General features: G+C 38.9%; 2 protein-coding genes across 4 annotated transcripts in view; both read left to right on the forward strand.

The window, feature by feature from the left end:
• ATP6AP1 (ATPase H+ transporting accessory protein 1) overlaps window positions 1-5,001 on the forward strand; it is a 51,894-nt gene extending 46,893 nt beyond the window's left edge. The window contains exon 10 of the mRNA XM_038153358.1: window positions 3,883-5,001. Coding sequence (XP_038009286.1) covers window positions 3,883-4,092 — 210 coding nt within the window. The 3' untranslated portion in view covers window positions 4,093-5,001. The remainder of the gene's footprint in view (window positions 1-3,882) is intronic.
• A 2,749-nt stretch (window positions 5,002-7,750) lies between these two features.
• The window catches only part of SLC13A1 (solute carrier family 13 member 1), a 49,996-nt gene continuing 38,888 nt past the window's right edge, over window positions 7,751-18,858 (forward strand). Inside the window, exon 1 of one of the 3 annotated variants that reach the window (XM_038153355.1) lies at window positions 7,751-8,678. The gene's annotated coding sequence lies outside the window, so the exon portion shown is untranslated. Of the gene's footprint in view, window positions 8,679-16,417; window positions 16,572-18,858 lie in introns of those variants that run through there. The other 2 variants (XM_038153357.1, XM_038153356.1) reach the window with 2 other exon arrangements.

Below are 18,858 nucleotides of genomic sequence, written 5' to 3' on the forward strand. Positions count from 1 at the left end.
CCTCCTCCATGAAAGAATGCAAAACATAAGTTATTTACAGAATTGTGTGTGAGAAAGTTTGTTACAAGAATTGAAACATCAGAAGGCTTAGCAAAGTCTTAAAAAATCAGGGTGACATTCCACAAATTCCACCATCAGGTCTCACCATTTTTTGAGAAACAATGTTGCATCAAGTACTAATGTTGTGACATTTATGATGTTATTTTTTTTGTAAAGGCCTGTAAACACCATAGTTCATGCAACTGTACTTTGCCTAGTTTGGAGTTAGGCTTTCACATCACTAAGATACGAAAGGGCATGACCTATGGAATTACCAAGTGTACAGTTACCACCTATCTTTTCTGTCAGTTTCTATATGCACTATTACTGCCTTCTTAAAGGCCTTGCTCCAACCTTAGTAGGCATCTTTTCATTGTGGTCTTAACCAAGAATAGAAGTAGTGGTTTCCCACCTTCCTTAATGATTTGGAACAACAGCTGTTTCCACTGTTCAGACAACAGAAACTCCAGTTCCTCTTGAGAAAGGGCTTTTTCTCTGATCAAATCCTAAACATAGAACACAACCTGAAAACCCCCAGTCTGATATTCTTCTGTGGTGTGAGAAAACAGGTGGTCACCATTCTGGGCTCATTTCCAAGTTCTATCTGACCTAGATCAACTTTTCCAGGTATCCACTGATACATACTGAAAGATGATCTCAGTATCAGTCTTTGTTATTGCATAAGGTTTAGAAAGCCCCAAACTCTATTGCATGGTGAAAAAAGCATGTGGGATGTGCTCAGTACTTGCAGCCAGCACAAAATCTTGTTCTAGAACTGAGAAACATGATTTTCATGTCAATGTTATGCAATGAGTTAGAAACCAGGATCCAATGCCAATCAAACTGGCACAATTGCACTTTGCAATGCTGGGTCCTGGAAGCTGAATCACACTAATAGAGGGACAATGGCAGCTGCACAGAGAAGCCTTGCACAGCTTGTTCCTAGGCAGGGTTGAACAGGTGTAGCCTTTAACTTCAGTTCTGGAGCTGCCTCACTCACTACCATCTAAAAGAAGCTCTGTGGGATGCTGGCGAGGCATGGTCACAGCCTAGGATGTCACCAGAGCTTTGCAGAGCACCAAAACTGCTCTGGGTTTGGTGGGGGTCTGGTTGGTTGTTGTTGCTACAGGAATGGTTGTTCTACCATAATACCTTTTCTGCTTTTGAGGATCACATATTTGTCAATGAAGTTAAAGAGGAGGCTGCCAGCAAAAACCACTGCTTTTCTTTAGTATGTGCGGTTCAGAAGTACTTTGAAACCCATGAAAAACAGTCAAAAACTTCAAAATCAAGAATATTTTGATTCTTTGTAGCTAAAATATCTCAAAGTTCAAAAATTAGAAGTTTGGTGTGCACTTAAGAGCCATAAACCCAGCATATTTTACTTGAAGTTTTTGTCAAAGGCCATATAATGAGAAATCTACGTTCAAAAATATTTAAAAATTAACAGTAAATACAGACTTGTATAATCAAGACAAATGACTGGTCTAAACACCAAAATCAAAACTTCCACTGGACAAAGGCCTGTATACAAAAGACTTTTGCATTTGTAAATTAATATTAGAGAACTACATGTAAGTATTTTAACTTTTCTATATATGCTGCTAAGATTCTCATTTTTTTGCCTGGTATCTAACACCCCCACAGAAATGATAAAGCTTCAGAAAAACAATAAAATAACCCAGCATATTCTTTATCTCTTTCCTAAAAGTAGACATAGCATTTTAGGAATGTACAATTGAATCTTTCACCTAGATGGTTCAATAAGCATAATGCTCTTGGAAAAAATATAAGACCATTAGAATTGAAATAATAAATTTAAGTATTTCTGGCTCTAAATCAGGGGTGGCAAAGCCCTTCTAAACTGAAGAATATACCTGCTAAGTACTTCAGAGAGTCCTTGTAAATGTGGTAGGAAATGTGTATTGTTTTCCAGAATTTCAATCCATATGCTTGAACACAGATTACATAAATCACCACCTTCTGTCTGTTTTTATTGTCAGTAAGTCTTTCAGGCTATGTTTCATGACTCCTATTCACATTCTCACTTGTGGTCAAAGCAATGGGTTAACAAGCAAAGGCTTTTGCAGTCATGTATTCTCTAAAGCTGTGCAAATAGTTGCCCAGCCCTGCAGCTTATGTTCACTAATCCTGCTTTAATCAGAAGTCTGAGTACCTTTGGTGAAAGCAGACAGCCTTTGTGAGTTAGCTACCATGATTTGACTTGGAAAGATTCTTCTAAAAGGTTGAATTGCTAAAATTCTCTTCACCTCCACGTTATCTAAAGAGCCTTTAGTTCCTCACATTATATCAGTTTTATTAATCACCTTTCTCACATTGCTCATAACACACATATTACATGAAGATTAACTTTAGGGACCTGAGCCATGACTGAATACAAACCCAGAGTGTTTACTGGTGTGTTTGTTGCATGGTGGATTTGTACCAACACCTTTCCTTGGAAGTACAAACTCTTTTATTACCTCAAATAAACTCAAGCTTTCCTTTTATTTTATTGTAAATCATAGAATTATCATGGTGTGGAAACACATAAAAGTAGAAATCCATTATCATCTGCTTTCTTGCTTATTGCTGGGTGAGAGAAGTTATTTAAATAAAATAATGCTTTTTAAATTTTATTTGATAATATTTTATGGAAAATTGTACTTTTTAATATGTCATTTCTTTACCAGTGGGTTTATGATATTTGGTGCTTTCCTTACATACCCATTTCAAAGATTCTTAAATATATAAGAATCCCAGTCTTAATTTTTCTTTATAAAATTATTTAAGAATGAATCAAAATAAATGAGATTAATTCTTTCCTTCCTCTTCTTCCACAAATTTTGTTCCTTTCCTTCTAAAGTAATCAGTGCCTTTGCCATTATGTGCATCTTTGTAGAGGGGGATTCTCTTCCCTTTCTTCATAGTTTTCTAATCCTTTGATTGCTTTGAACAAAATTTCTAGGAAGTCATTTGTCTCAAAGGTATTCAGTTTGTTGATATTTTTGTACAATTGGGATCCAGACAGAGACTATATCTCCAAATTGGTTGATTTTTCTGAGAAAAAATAATATGGTAGGAGGACAGTCAGTGGTAGACATTGTGAATTAAGTCAAATCAGAGATATCACAAACTTTTCTAACTGCTGGAAAAGTTTATATAGGTTTTATAAGTTAGTAGTCAGCACATATCCCATACCTCAGTTAAAGCAAGCCTTCCTTCTGTTTTGAGTCTTTGAATTCCAAGGAGGGAGGAAGAAAGATTTCGCAACTTACTTCTCCTTGAACTCTCACTAAAACTCAGCCAAAAAAAGGTCATCTTTATTAGATGTGTTTTAAAGTGGGTTCTAGGAATTTTGTCTGTCAAGGAGCTATTAGCTAAAACTCTCAGACTATTTCAACAAATCTTGTGATCTGAGGAGCCTTAACTCTCATGCCTTTGAGTGCTTTGAGTTTCCTGGTTCTGAAGTGGTCATAGAACTGATGATCAGTGAATACTGATAATACTGATTATGAGAATACAGAATACTGATCAGAATACAGTGAATGCAGAATACGGACCACACGTCCCCTCTGGGACTTTACTTCTGTTTACTTTACAAAATTCTGAAGTGGGGAACCTACTGCTTACCAAAGAAATGGATTCTACATCTTTAATTTCCCGGGTGAAAAGGAGATCTGGAAAATTGTTTTGCAGAAAATTTTGTTCTCGCTCTTTTTTTAATGGGCGGAGAGTATAATTGATAGTTAAAAGCTGTGGGGTTCTGTAATTACCATGTATATCCTGAATGTAAGGACTCTGCTTAATTACATTCTTCTGTCTACCTTTTCTCATTTTCAGATTCAAGGCTTCAACGTTGTAAACAACCAGTTCTCCTATGCAAGTGACTGTACAGGTTTCTTCACTCCAGGAATTTGGATGGGCTTAGTGACATCTATAATTTTACTGTGGATCCTGACCTATGGCATCCATATGATCATGCAGCTCACAACAAACAACAGATTTGATGATCCCAAAGGTCCAGCTCTATCAGTTCCTCAGACAGAATAGCCATGGATTGACTTAATCTGGCTTTTCCTGGTCTAGTGTTTATGATTTTTATAACCTTTTTACTTTAAAATATGTTTAACTTAAAAAAGATATCATAGGAAAACCAGATGATGAAACTACATATAAAAGTTATCTTTGTGCTTAGATAAAATAATAATTCTATCTGTTATTATGATCATTTGTTAACAGCTTTTTGTGTTAAGGTTCTGAAGTGAGACTGTAGATTACTCTCTCTGGCTATCAGAAAGACCATTAAAAACTTCCTTCAGATTAACTTCGATTGGCAAAGAAAACAAACATACCAAAACACAGATAATTGGGAGGGATAAAATATTGATGAGAAATTATATATTAAAAATACTGGTCTCTCTAAAGGCTCTTTAGTGTCATGATGATGCTACGTCTCAGGAAATTTTAACTGTGTTTTGAAATTTTTTCTCTTGAGTAAAACATTCGGAAAGGTACAGAATTAATAAAGTATAATTCACTAAATAAATAGTTCTGCGGAGTCTATTCAAGATACATCACTTTGTTCAGATGTGGCATCACAAAGGAGAGTGGGAAGATTAAGGTTTAGCTTCCATCTACTCTTACCTTACGCTTGTGAGAATTACGTTGAATAATCATTGAGTAATGCTGACATGTGTTTGCTTTAGCAATGGACAGCTGATGGGAGATCAGTCAGGGGCAGATAGGTCCTTGTCCAAACTGATCACAAAATTAGATTTGGTGTCATGGCAATGAATGCAAATTTTCAAGTTGAGAACCTATGATGATTCAATGTGCTGGTCAGACAGCATCTTAACAAAGATAAGGTAGTTTTCTTAGCCTTCTTCATTTTCCAGGCATCTTTGGAAATGTTATGAAGTTCACAATAAAAAAAAATAAAATTATATAAAATCCTTAGAAGCACTGTGTCAATGTACTGTTTAAGTCTGAGCATTTTCTGGTCATCTCAGTGCTTCTAGAAGCCTGAAAACATTCACAGTGTTCTGTATTCTTCTGCAGTTAATAGAAACACTATATCTTCTAATTGGGAACTCTGATTATGGAGTGAATTAATTAATTTTATGTAGAACTAGGAAATACTAAAAGAGCAATGGTAAAATGGTAAAAAATGGTAAAAATAAGACTTTTGTTCTTTCCTCTGGAATGTTTTTATGACTGTGCATGTTCAATTAGTAGTTAAAACTCCCAAAAATATCATTTTGAAAAAATTACATTCATAAAATGAGAAAAATTTGAACTTTTCTGATCTTGATCCATGTCATAGTACAATGATACAGAGGAAAGACAGTTAGAATCAACTGTTTAACTAGACAGACAGCTGTTTACCTCCATCATTTCTGGGTGTCACACTTTTATTATGCAGTCCAAAAAGTAGATTAAATGTTGTCTGAAGCTATTCCTTCATTCATTGAATCATTCAATCCTGACCTGTAAAACAAAAGAAAAGTGTCATATAACTAGCAGAGGTGTCTCCTGTGCTGTAATATTTTTCCCAAATGCTTTTCAGAACCTCAAAAAATGCATTTGATCTACACAGAACCTCTATGTTAGGCATATTTTCTTTGCACAAATTAGTTGCCAGGAGACAACTGGACTTGTTCTATTAATTCTCCCTTCGAAGCAAGTTGTATGAATGTGACGATGGAAAATTGACATAATAGTCATGTAACTATGGCTAGAAGAGGGAAAGGCTATGTGAAGGGGTTGAAAACAGCTTTCTTAGGACTTTTATCTAGCTTCAGTAAAATTTGGAAAAGATTTTGTTGAACAGTGGCAATAACAAGAGCTGAAGAAGAGCTTTACCAGGCCACCTAGCTTAGGATTCTATCTCCAGCAGTGGTCTGAGTATGGAGAGCATCTCTTAGTGCTCCCTGCAGATGTTCTCCATTCTCCACCATTTAGCTCAGGCACTTCCACAACCCTAAATGTTGCCTTTGCATGTAATAACTCTGGGTATAGCTATAGCCCATATGAGACCCTGTGGGCTCTCATACAGCTCACATTGTCCTGATTATAGTATGGCACTGGGAATGCTTATATCCTCTCTTGCTTGCCCAGGATGCACTCTGGAGAAGAGGGCGAGGAAAGAGTCTTTTATTGACTGTACCATGAGGAAAAGATAAGTCTCTTTCAGAAGAACTGTTTGATGTGTTTGGTATTACACATTCCAAGGTGAAGGTGAAGGCATTTTCACTGGAGAAAAGCTTTTTCTTCTCTCTTCTCTCACAGCAAGGATACCCTGCTTTGGCAAGTGGGGCCTTTGGGGGCATGTAGTCTGTTTGTATAGCAACTTGGGATGTCTTTGTCATGGAAAGATCAAACCACAGGCTTATCCTTGTGGTGTATGTGCTGGAAAACACATCAGGAAAAGAAAAGAACTATCTACTGCTTTAGCTGTCCTGTGGGCCAGGGGGACTGGGCTTCTGGCCTGTCTGCCATGGAAAGGAACTGCTCTCTGTCCACGTGGAATGGGTTCACCTTGGCTGGCTGGCAAACGCCCACCCTGCTGCTCGGGCCTCTTCTCACAGGGGCCACCCCTGCTGACAGCACCTGGACACAGACGCCCCAAACCCCACCTCAGAGGAGCATGCAGGCTGCTGGAGTGCCCATGCCCTCTGAAACCCCTGCAGCTGCCCATCACACTCCCTGTAGCTGGAGACAAGGACAACTGACCACTTCTTTCAGCAGGGCTGGCTTCCTTCTTTGTAGACAGGACTGTGCCTCAGGAAATTCTAGGAGGATTTTGCACCTGTCTGTGTTTGTTTCCCTTTCTGAATAAAGTTGAAACCCTGTCAGGAGCTTTCCAGTTCTACGTACTTCTGATTTCACAATTCAGCTTAATCATAAATGTACTTGTTAAAACATGCCTGTTTTGGAAGCTGTTCCAGACAGAATATTAGCTCTGTCTGGAAAAGTGTGAGCCTTTAGGACTTCTATCAGACTGCTGAATTTATCAGAAGTACTGACTTCTCTGTATGCTAGCTCATTTCTCTACCAATTAAAAAAATATACAGTAAAGATGAAGGGGATGATGGATAAGAGTATGAATTAGAAAAGAAAAAGCTTTTTTTTTCATTTACATATATATAGATTAAATTTTATGGAAAAAAAAAAACAGGAACTTTATAAAGCTATGGCAAAACTCAAAAAAAAAATCAATTTAACTCTGAAGAATCAAGAGTTAAACCAGAGAAACTCCAAAACTAAACACAGAAGTCCTGAAGAAATAAGGTATTTCACCACAAAAGGCAGCAATAATCATTTGTTGAAAGGGATAGCTGAGATGGAGCTAGAATCTGAACCTCCTGATTTGTGTCCTGGTGTGTTGGTTTTTCTGCCTGTGAAATTACTTGTCTCACAAATCCTACAGAAACCCATCAATGACTTATAATGACACAGAATTATAATAGAAATAGTCCAAGAATAGTATTTTTATGGAGACAATAAAGGAAGACAGGTTATTCCATCTGCAGGGGAAAACTCAATGAAGTAATTAGCTCCACCTTTCTTTCTGTGTGACTAATAAATTATATGCAAATCTAAATCAGCTGAATTATTAGGCAGTACCCAGGCATTAAAGAGTTCTGTAATTATTTCAGCATAAACTGAGGTCAAACAGGAGAAGCTATAGAGGCTGAAAACAAGGAATGACCTTGATAAGCTAACTCCTAAGATAATCAGAGACACAAGAAGAAGTCTGAATGTTGGATACTGGTCACTGCTGGCAAAAAGCATAGCAGTGGTGGTGATGATTTTCAGGGCAGGTAGTGACAGTCTTATCATTGCACTGAACAAGAGGAAGAGACAATACCCACAAGGAAGCAAGGGGACTCCTTTTCCTGAAGGCTGTGTTTAGATCTTGCATTCTGTGATGGGTTGACCTTGCTTGGCTGCCCGATGCCCACTTGACTACTCTCTCCCTCCTCCTCAGAAGGACAAAGGAAGAAAATAAGATGGAGAATCTTGAGGGGCAAGATAAAGACAGTGATACCATTTAGCAGTTAACCACTATGGGCTAAAAAGTTTTATGGAACATTAATTTATTGCCAAATAAAATAGGTTGGGAAGTAAGTAACCAAAACAACACTAAAGCAATGCCTTCAGTCTGCACAAACACCAAAAAATCCCATGGTGTCTAATACCTTCGGTAAAAACCCCTTATCTTCAGTTTGCTAATAAAGGTTCTGTTCTCAGGTTAGTTCATTACCTATTAAAAATAAAATAAAGGAGAAAAGAACAGTTTCTTCATAACTCAGATTTCTAAAGGCTTAAAAGTGTTTGAAGTACAGGGGGGTGGGGCAAGGAAAAAAAAAAGGAGATCTTACCAAGGGGTGGTTCTTTAAACAAGTAGTCTCTCCTCTCCAGAATGCAGGCCAGTGCCTTTCTTAATCTCCTTGCTTGTGTAGGTGGAAAGGAGACTTACAGCAGCGACTGAGCCCAAGAGCAAATCGGCTGCTATTGATGTCCCACAAATGAAGTGGCTTCCTTCTCTCCACCACAACTTTTTGTATACCTCTTGTGGAAACACAGGTTGCCTGCTCCAGATTATCTGGATTTCTGTATAACCCCTGGAGCTGGTATGTTTTTGAATTATTGTAGTTGGGCTTCATTTTAGACTGTCTTTTATGTCATTCATTATTGCCATAATAGAAGATCGTTTACTGAGTGATTGTATGTTTTCTGCTTTGCAGAGACAAATGTAAATGTCCAGTGGAAGACTGAGAAACCCATTTTTAGTCTTTCTTAATATTTATTTAGCTAGTTGTGTAGAAGTAACATAAAATAAATGGTGTACAGTCAGCATGATATCATATGCAACTAACTTTCGTTAACGAAAACCGCAAAAATAATGTTTGTAATGTAAAAAAAAGAACCCTAAAAAATGCTTTCAGAAAAGTAATTTAGGAAGGTGGATAAGTTAAGGAATTTCTGATGTAATGTTTGAATTATGATTTTGCATATCCTATTTACTTTGGGTAAATATGAATGCATATGGATAGCAGAGTGATCAATTTAGTTATTTAACAGATATCTTTCACTGAAGTGTACGGGCATGATTTAAGATATTGCTGTCCCTACCTACCCTGCCTTTCATTCACGTGTGTCTGTGCCTCAGCTGCCTGATAAGACCACACTGCTGTGCTCTCTTGTTGCAGCAATGCTGTAATGTGTCAGATTGTACACTAGAGTGGCAGAGGTGCAGGTTCTTGTCTGGGTCTGCCGTTCCTGCTGCTGAGTAATAAAATCCTGGCAGAGGAGCAAAGCAGATAGCTGCAAACACTGATGTGTAGCAATACTGAGGAAAGATCTCTGCTGCAGCCGTCAAAAGGGGAACTATAGAGGATGCAAATAGCCAAGTGCCTTGGCAGGATCAAGATTACTGCCAGCCTGAGAGGCAGGACCAGCTCCAGTTCAGGAAATGGAAATAGGAACTCTGTCTCCACATGGCTCAATACACTTCAGCTACTAACTGTGTCAGGGCAAGGTCTGGAGTGCTCTGTTTCATGTCCTGCTATGGACACCCCTAAAGGCTGTCTATGGCAGAAGTTAGAGAGCATCAAGATCCAGCTGGGGAGACCTCTCATTCTGTATCTTCAGACTGCAACTGGACAGGGATGGCCCAGGCCTCCAACAAGTCTCAACTCTTCTCTTTAGTGAAAAAGAAGAAGAACAAATGTGGAAGGGGAAGGGCAGAACAGATCATCATCTCTTCCTCCACAGTGAGAATCCTTGCCCTTCTGGGTGGTTTCCCAAGTCCTTGCCTGGAAAAGCAAGACTGAAAACAAAGGACCCAGCCACTTTCAGTAGAAGTATGCACACCTGTGTGATGTCTTGGAGCCTTGCTCAAATCTTCAGCTTTCTCTCCCAGAGCCACTCTTTGTAGCTGTCTGCAAACTAAGGCAGAAGTCACTGCTTTGGCTGCCCTCCAGAAATTCTGAGATAGCTGAAAGGGAGTGTAAGGAGGGTACCATGCAGCTATATCACATTTATCCTACCACCTGCATGAAACATCACAATTAGAGCCCAGAGTGCTTGAAACAGAAAGCTGACTTCTGAGTAGAAAAATCTGAGGTTTCATCTATCTTTTTTATAACTAATTAATATTACAATACCAAAATAGACAGTCTGCTTTTGCTTGTAGAGCTTTCTTGGATATGTACTTATACTGCAAGAGTGGACTGGTTCCATCAGTTTTTATTGATTTAGATTTTCCCAGGAGTTTTTTGCCAGTGTACTCATTCATTTTGGCATCAGAATTTAAACCTTAATGGCTTACTGCTACCAATTTCTGTGGTCTAACAGTGATTAATAGACACCTAAATGGAGATAAATTAGTATGGTGGGGTTTTCATCTGGGTTTTGATTGGGTTTTTTATTTTGTTTGGTTTTTTTTTCCTTAAATAGCACAAAAATTTCTTTACTGGCTAGATCAGGGAATTTATAGTCCACTCATGTTTTGACATAAGTTGAACCCATGTCTGCTATAATTGCTTTTATAGCAATTATGAAGTTCAAGGGGGCAGAAAGGGTTTATTGGGTAAGCATGCTTCTGGCAACGGGTAAATGAGTTAAAGGTTAATGATGACTTTTCTGAATTGTAATATCTGAAACTCTCTATAAAACTGGTGTCTAAGAATTCAGAAAGATACAGATTTTTGCCTAATGAATTACTATTTTCTGTTTGTTATGAAACTCTTGGTTAACATTTGATCTAGTCACTTTTACCAACTTTGTCAGAAAGGTGAGGGCCTCCTTCAGCAGAGTCACTGTTTTCATTGGGATAGCTGGTGGTTTCACTTCAAAGGTTCAGTAAGGTTGCATGTTACTCATGAAGTAAATCTGCCCTTTGTCTAATCAGGAGCGCATGCATCTCCTGCAAATCCAGGGTTGGATTCAGGTGCTCTGCAATGGGACTCTCACTCCAGAAGCTCTTTATGTGGTATCTGAAAATTACATAGCGATCAAAATTATAGTTTGTGTGCTTCTCTGACAGTGTAATACATAGGGCCTCCTGTCTCAAAGTGCAATAGAATCTGTGCTCTAGCACTTTGCACCTTGAAGAGCACTTGCAACAGGGGAGATAATGCCTGCCATTTGTGTTCTAAGTGAAATAATTTCATTATTGTCACTATATGTTATTGTTTTACTGTATTTGGGAGGAGGATGATCTTTCCCCTTTAAACACTAAAGCCAATGTTAAGCAATTTTATACTGGATACTTCTGTTAAGAAACCTTGTATCTTCACTCTACTGGTGGTGTGGTGGTGGTAGTCATTTCATACCAGAAGCTAATACAAGCTTCTGATACAGGAAGGGTCTCCAAATCTTGATTTATTAATGGAAATCAGTTCATGTATACATTAAAACTGAAGCTTTTTGTCAGAATACAGCCTCTTTTTTTCTGGCATGCTACAGTATATTGCCATATACAAGCATGAATAAGCTACAGCTAGTACCTGAGATAACCTGGTTCTGTAGGCCATGTGGTTTGCCCTGTACCATGAAATTAGCAGTTCTCCCCCAAAACCTGAGGGATTAATGTAATGATTGTACAGATTTACCTCTTCCTCCTCTGCAGTATGGTGGTCCTGCCCTGTCTTCTCCAAACAGACAAAGTATTATCACTCTCCCATCACACAGGCAAAAGTGGTTTGGCATTTGAGTATTACACCTGCTTTTGCTTCATCATTTTTGTTCATGGGACTATGCCATCTGTCTGGACTTCTGGCTTTAAGCTTGGCCTGAGTTGAAACTTACACTGTTTCTCCACTTTGCAATGTCTGCAATGAACCTTCTTAGCCAGTAAGCAGCAGAAGTGAGGCCTGACTTGATCTGATGTGGAAATACTGTCAGGTGTGAAAGTTGAGGTCCCTTCTGCCCACACAGGCAACATCTTCTAGCTGGCCCTTCCTGTTAGGTGACCTGCTTGCTTAGAGATGAGCTCTGTGCTTAAAAGCATTTGTCAAGTGCAATGCACACCTGAGAGTAGCACAAGGCCCACTTACAGCCCTCTACAGAAGGAAGCAGCTTATTTGTTTTGAAAATAGAGGCTATTGCTTAACTAACAATATTTCAGACACTTCCATGGCAACAAGCTCTGAGAGGCAAAGCAGGTCTTCACCAGAACACACAGCAGCTTGAAAAGAGAATGGAGATAATTTTACATAGCAACAATATGAAGTTTCCATTAATTTTTGAATTTCACCTGTTAGTTAGCAGATTATTTAATCAGTGAAGTAATGGCTATTCTGCTAACCATTTATGAGCAAATTGGCATTGATTTCTTTCAGTTGTCAGGCATCCCTTGTTTTTGTAATGACTGGGGATTTGCCAGCACAGTGTGGTGCCCCCTTCCCTCCTCTGCCCACACAAGCTGCCAGGTGCCTTGTAATGATAATTGTATTTAAGGGGGAGCAACATTTGGAAATTATGGCCTAGTTCAATGGTACTGGAATTTTTTTATCAAGAAGTCAAGAGGCTAAAGGAATTTGTATCAAGTTATATCCATGTTTGTGATTAACTATGAAAAAATATGAAAGTATTTACAAGTGAGGAAACATGGTTGATGCAGTCTTTTTGTTGTCCTCTCCCCCAGGTTTTTTTTAACTGGTTCTTGAGAAACAGAGCAAGCCTTGATAGATCTTCACAAAATTATAGCTGTTTCTGCTTTTGCTCATGGGTGTTTGATTCCAGTATTCCTAAAAAGCATCTGAGAAGGACAAGTGTCCTGCTATTCAAATTATGGGCAAATACTAAAATTTTATCCTCTTATTTTATCATTGCATCCTATTTTGCCTAATGATTGCATCAAGATTGTAAGAACAAAGTACCAAATTCATAATCTCCCATTGTTCATGCTTTCAGATGATGTGGCATTTTCTTAACACAGGTAATTTTGAGAGCTAAAAAGGAATCCAGTTTTAGAGCAGAAACCCCACAATACTGTTGTAGTCCTATTAAGAACTACTTAGGCATAAGGTAGCTGCATAAAATCCTTTATTTTGGACTGAAAACAAGGTCTCCTTGAAACTGCTTTCTCAATTATATTCTTTCAGTTAAATATGTAGGCCACATAACAGAAATTTTTGGCAAACCAAAGGCTGCTAGGGAAGCCACCAGCTCAGCAAACAACAGGAAATATTCTAGCTATCCATCTATCCATCTATGCATCTATATATCTCACAGAATCACAGAATGGTTCAGGTTGGAAGAGACCCCAGTATCTGGTCCAACCTCCCTGATCAGGCAGGGTCATCCCAGGGCACACGGCGCAGGATTGCATCCAGATCGTTCTTGAATATCTCCAGTGAGAGAGACTCCACAGCCTTTCTGCACAACCTGTTCCAGTGCTCAGTCACTGCAGGGTAAAGCTCTTCCTGGTATTCAGGTGGAGCTTCCACCCACACACCTTGTCGCTGTTCAGATAGAGAAAGACCAGCTTTGCTTTGCCATTGCTGCACCTACACACACAGAGGCACAGCAAAAGCTCCAGGTGTCATCATCACTTGTAAGGAGTCTAATCACCACTTAGTCTGTCCTCAGACCTTTCTTCCATGCAGCACTCCCATGAACTTCCCTGAATATCTGCTCTAGTATCTCATTAGTTTTGGTGTCAGGAACAATTTTCATAATTTCACACATTCAGAACATTTTATTTTCTTCCATTCTTTCACTGGGGTTTTTCTTGGCTGTAAGAAAATCAGATCCTTAGATGCCTAATACATGTTTTTCCCTTATACAATTTGCTGAGATGAAAAATTCTAACTTTTTTTATTGCATATGAACTGAAAAAATAGGAGAATCTCTGTAAACAGCCCTGTATTCAAAATATTGTTTTGAATGTTCAAAGTGGAAAAGGTCACACATATGTAATCCCTTGCTCATCCTGCAGATGTAGTTAGTCCTTCTCCTTCACCCTTTAAACAAGTAATTCCTCAAGCCTGGTCAACATCAGAATCTCAGGACCACAATATTAATTGTTATATTTCATTATCTGAAGAATGAATGAAAGTTATTAGTACTTTTGTAGCTAGATTAGAGACAAATGACAGAGCATTCAATTTTTTTGAAGCCTGGATATTTTCAACAAGTTGGTGAACGCAGAGTCCTTTGAAAAACCAGTGTTGAAAACCTTTCACTTTCTCCTGAAGTAATACTCTTTGCCTGAATGTCACAAAATTCTCACCATGATTAAATGAATTGTGAGGATTCTGTTCTTTTAAGAAGGGAAAGGGACCATTTTTAATTAAATTTTTTTTGTAGTTTAGTCTGCCAGAACTTTTCTTTAGACTAGCCTGCCAGCAAGTCCACTGAGTAGCAGAGAAAAGAAAGAGAGCAGAGAGACAGAAATGACAGGGCATACTGAAAATGAGATGGAAAAGGAAACACTGGAATACTTCATTCTTCCTGTGAAAAAGTTGCTTCTGGTACTGCAAAAAAGGCTCAGCTCCACTGTCCAGAGACAGGAAAGCTGAATATATGTAACAATTACACCTGGATGAATACCATAAATAATCATTCACATTCTAAATGGATTTGCATCAATTGTATTTATGTCATCTTTTTTGTTTGGTTTTTAAACAGTGGCTAACAGTTGATTAATATAAACTCCTTGGATATACACATGAGCTTTAACAGTATAGTATGAATAATTCAGAATCTTTAGCAAAATAGATGTAAACAAACATAAAGTACTTCCCCTGCCCACCATTCCCCCCTCCCCCCCCAAAATAAAACAACCCTTCTTCTTTCTTCCTTTGGGATATGATAAGACACACAAAAAAATATATTTTAGTGAGGATGACTGAGAATTTTTAACCAAGAAATCTTTCTTTTTATGTACTAACAGTGCACTGTGCAGCCCCTAAATAATCCTAGCAAATCCTCCCTAAATTATACTTAGAAATGTTTGAAAGTTTACTACCTTTAGTAGTAGCTTTACTTAGTAGCTTTACTTTAGTAGTACCTTCTCTACCTTTTAGAATTCTACTGACCATTGCAACAGCAGAGCTTATGAGAAACTTTTAGTATTAAAAATGGTTGCTCTTATTGGTTTGTTTAAGTTTGAATTTGGCACACACGTTACAAACGCTGCATGTGCTTCCTAGAAAATACAGTTCTACTGCAATGTATTAATAGCCTGTTTTCTGCTGTTTTCTGTGAGAAACCTTTGTCAAATCATACTACAGCAAACCATGGAGAACCACTGCAAAAAGAAACCTTGCTAAAAATAATGTAATTGCATAGTTAGTCAGAATTAAGTGAATTAGTAGGAAATTAAGGAACCTTGTATACAGACTTCTAAAACTCGGAAGAAGAGTGCAATGTGTGTTTTGGGTTATACTCAGCTATAACTCACCCCACTGCCAGAATTTGACATAGCCACAGTTTGCACCACACCAGTCACTAGCTGTAAACCAAGTATGTTCAGCTATAGAGATTAGTCAATGTTAAATTGCATTAGGTAAGGAGTTTCCCCACTAATTATTATATTTATAGTCCCATTGCCTGCAGTATCAATAACAGTGGGCATGGACTTAACAAGAATGTTGTTTTGCAGCTTAGTCTATTCTGATTATAACTTTTAATTGGATTGTTGTTTTAGTGTTTTGTTTGGTTTTTTTTTAATAAGAGATGAGCCTTAATTGCAGTGGCCCTTTCTACAATACCTCTGACTTCCTGCACGGGTCTGCACGTGCCTCTCTCAAAGGTTGATGATGCCATTCAGATTCAGGGGATACCATCAGCTCTTTTGCAGTCTGTTTTCAGGGAGCAGGGCTGATGTGAGTCACTTGTGTGTTGGAGAAGGCAGCCAGGGTGCAGAGCAGACTGCTGAGGAGACCCAAAATGTGACGGTAACAGCACAGCCCTGGTGACACTGCCAGGTCTTTTTGTGCAAGTATCTGAGTTTGCTGAATTTGCTGTGTGGTCTGTCGAGAGACAAGACAGGTAAGGAAGATATTAACAGAGTTAATGGCTTTTAATAAGGCTGTGGGTGGCACAGTTCCCTTTGCCTCCAAGGCTGAGCAGCAGGGCCTAACTAATCTTACCCCTGGTGCTGGCCACCAAAAAGCCAGCTGGTCTGCACAACTGAGAAACTTGGAGCCAGGCAGTTTTAACACTTGATTTGTTGCTACAGATGTACTCATGCTGATCACTTAAATAGAAACTTAATTAGCTCAGCCATCTGGAAAGAAGGCAGGACGAGGCAACTTGCTCTTGAGGGAGAGTGCTGAGGGACTGGGCAGGTTCAAGAGCTGTCGAGGAGGGGTAGCAAAGGATCAGGGCACAGAGATGGGAGCTGCTGCAAGGAGCACAGAGCAGCTGGCCAGCCCTGACAGGGACAGAGGGAAAACTGTCCACGTCAGAGAGCTGGGCAGAATTTGCTCTGGTCAGGAAGCCACAAAACTAGCTAAACCAGCATCAGAATAAAGGACTGTTTTGGAGATGGAGTGCCCCATGTAAAAAAGGTAATATTTATTTATTTATTTAATTTCCTTAGCATATCAAGTAATTGATGATTTTCTATTTAAAATGTTAGCTGATTCACTTTATATTATAGTAAAGCCTATTTATTTTAGGGAATCATTTGTTTGTTTGTTTGTTTGTTTAAAGTTTTCAAGCCCCTGAGTTTCCTTTGAGGAGACCTATAAGAAAGTGGATTACAGAGGACACTCAAACACTGTGGGAAGCTTGCAGTCTCATCACCCAGCTGTGATCAGCTATTCCCTGGCCCCACCAATACTAACTTGAGCCTGGTTGAAGACCAAATTGGTATAATACAGATTATTTGTCTCCTTGGTTGCTCTGCAACCAGCAACAGCAGGTTTCCTGTTGTTAGATCACCCTGACACTCTGCAAAGGAATGTGGAGGCATTGAACCTTGTGACAGAGGAATTTGCAGACTGCTTGAGTAGCCAGGAGAGTTTTCAGACTCTGACAGAAACTCCCATTAACCTCCTGTTGTCATTGTTCAGAATACCTGGGGAAAGTGGTGTTCGTCTGCATAGCCACACAACATATTTATCTTTTAAAAGAGATCATGACCACTCTGCATGCTTGGCTGCAGAGGGTTCACAGCACTTACTATCTACACATAGCTAGTGCACAAGGACCCAAAGTGAAATGGGAGCCCCTTGATGGGGCTGTTAACACAGCAGAAATCTCAATTCCAAACTGTCTTGACCTCAGCAGCCAGAAGAGACTGGTTTTGAAGGTCAAGCTATCAGTCCTGCCCTGGACCAGGGCTGTAGAGCTGGCCTCTGCTCCCCACTGGCACCTCTGGGCAGGCAGGAGGAATGTGCCTGCTTGCCAGTGATTGCTGTTAGCTAGCAGCTGCCTCTTCTCAGGGAAAAGCAACGAGCCTGCTGAGGATATCCCATAGGAAAAGCTGATTGGGATGAGCCAGCATTGAGTCGTGCCTGTCTTATTACTGGAGACAGAAAAAGGGAGTTGTATTGCCCTCATCAGGGGTTAAAGTAGAGAAAGCCCAAACAGTTGGTTCTGTATCAATTTGGCCCTGAGTACCAGAGCTGGGAATGTAAGTTGTTTTCAAGAAGTATTTCCTTTGTATTGATAAATAATTATGTTTTACAGAGACCTTAAACTGCTACATCCAGTAAACTTTGTATTGATAAATAATTATGTTTTACAGAGACCTTAAACTGCTACATCCAGTTTTCATAGCATAAGGGAAGTTGACCAAGAGTGTTATGGATGTTTTTTTGACATGAAAGTTACCGTGTCATGCATCAGGAAAGTAGAGGAAAGGATAATTTTGTTGATATGCAGGCAATTTGATCAAAGGGTATCCAAGAGTTGGCTGAGAAGCTAATTTGAGCTACTGCTGTTCAGTTTGCTCTGCTAAGAATCCAGCCCCTGGGAGCCCAGTGCTGCTGTGCCCTGCTACCCAGCAGTACACAAAAACATCTCTTACCCTGAACTTTACTCTTCTGTCTTCTTCATAAGTAAAGTTATAATCATGAAGGATATGTTTTAGAAAAAAGTTACTCTGTTCTGAAAAAGTCAGAATAAAATACCAATTTTTGTGGTATTTTTAGGTATTGTTCCACTATTGTTGGATGAATCTCATTTTATTTGGGGGAAGAGGGGTGGTGGGGAATAGAACATATACTGGAATTTGATTTGGAAGAACCATGAAGAGAGGAAGTTTGCCAGGATATCTGAAACTCATTCCTACCATTTGAACTTGTAAATCTTTTACAGAGCTATATATATGTAAATTGGCTGATTGTTAATCTTTGCAAAGATTAAGAATAGAGGTAGTGACCTGAAGCTAGGTTAGAGGGGACAGTGATTGATGTCTCTCCATAACTAATTCCAGTAGGGAATTCCAGATTGCCATACTTTACATATTTGTGCTGTTGTATTTCTCTCCTCCTTGTCCTTAATGTTTTTCTGGGACTTGGAAATATACAGCTAATGAAGCCTTTCATATAATTTAAAAAATACTGTTAATTTGTAAGACATAAAAGATGTTTCAGGTTTTTTTGACCCATAAAGTGTGCTCTTGCCACTTCTTGATTTACATCCAGTGGATCTGGAGATTTTTCTTCCCAGATGTAAGCACATCCTTCAGGCAAGTGGGTCAGTAGGGCTGGCAAAGGCTGTGTGTTTCCAGGCCACAGGAGCTGTTAATATACAAACTAGATAGTTTAATCTAGTTTCAGATCAAAACTAGATTAAAAGCAAAAAAAAAAGCCAAAAACCTCCTGCATATTAGAAAATTAAGAGGGA

This window comes from Motacilla alba, chromosome 1A, assembly GCF_015832195.1.
Source record: "Motacilla alba alba isolate MOTALB_02 chromosome 1A, Motacilla_alba_V1.0_pri, whole genome shotgun sequence".
Taxonomy (NCBI): domain Eukaryota; kingdom Metazoa; phylum Chordata; class Aves; order Passeriformes; family Motacillidae; genus Motacilla; species Motacilla alba.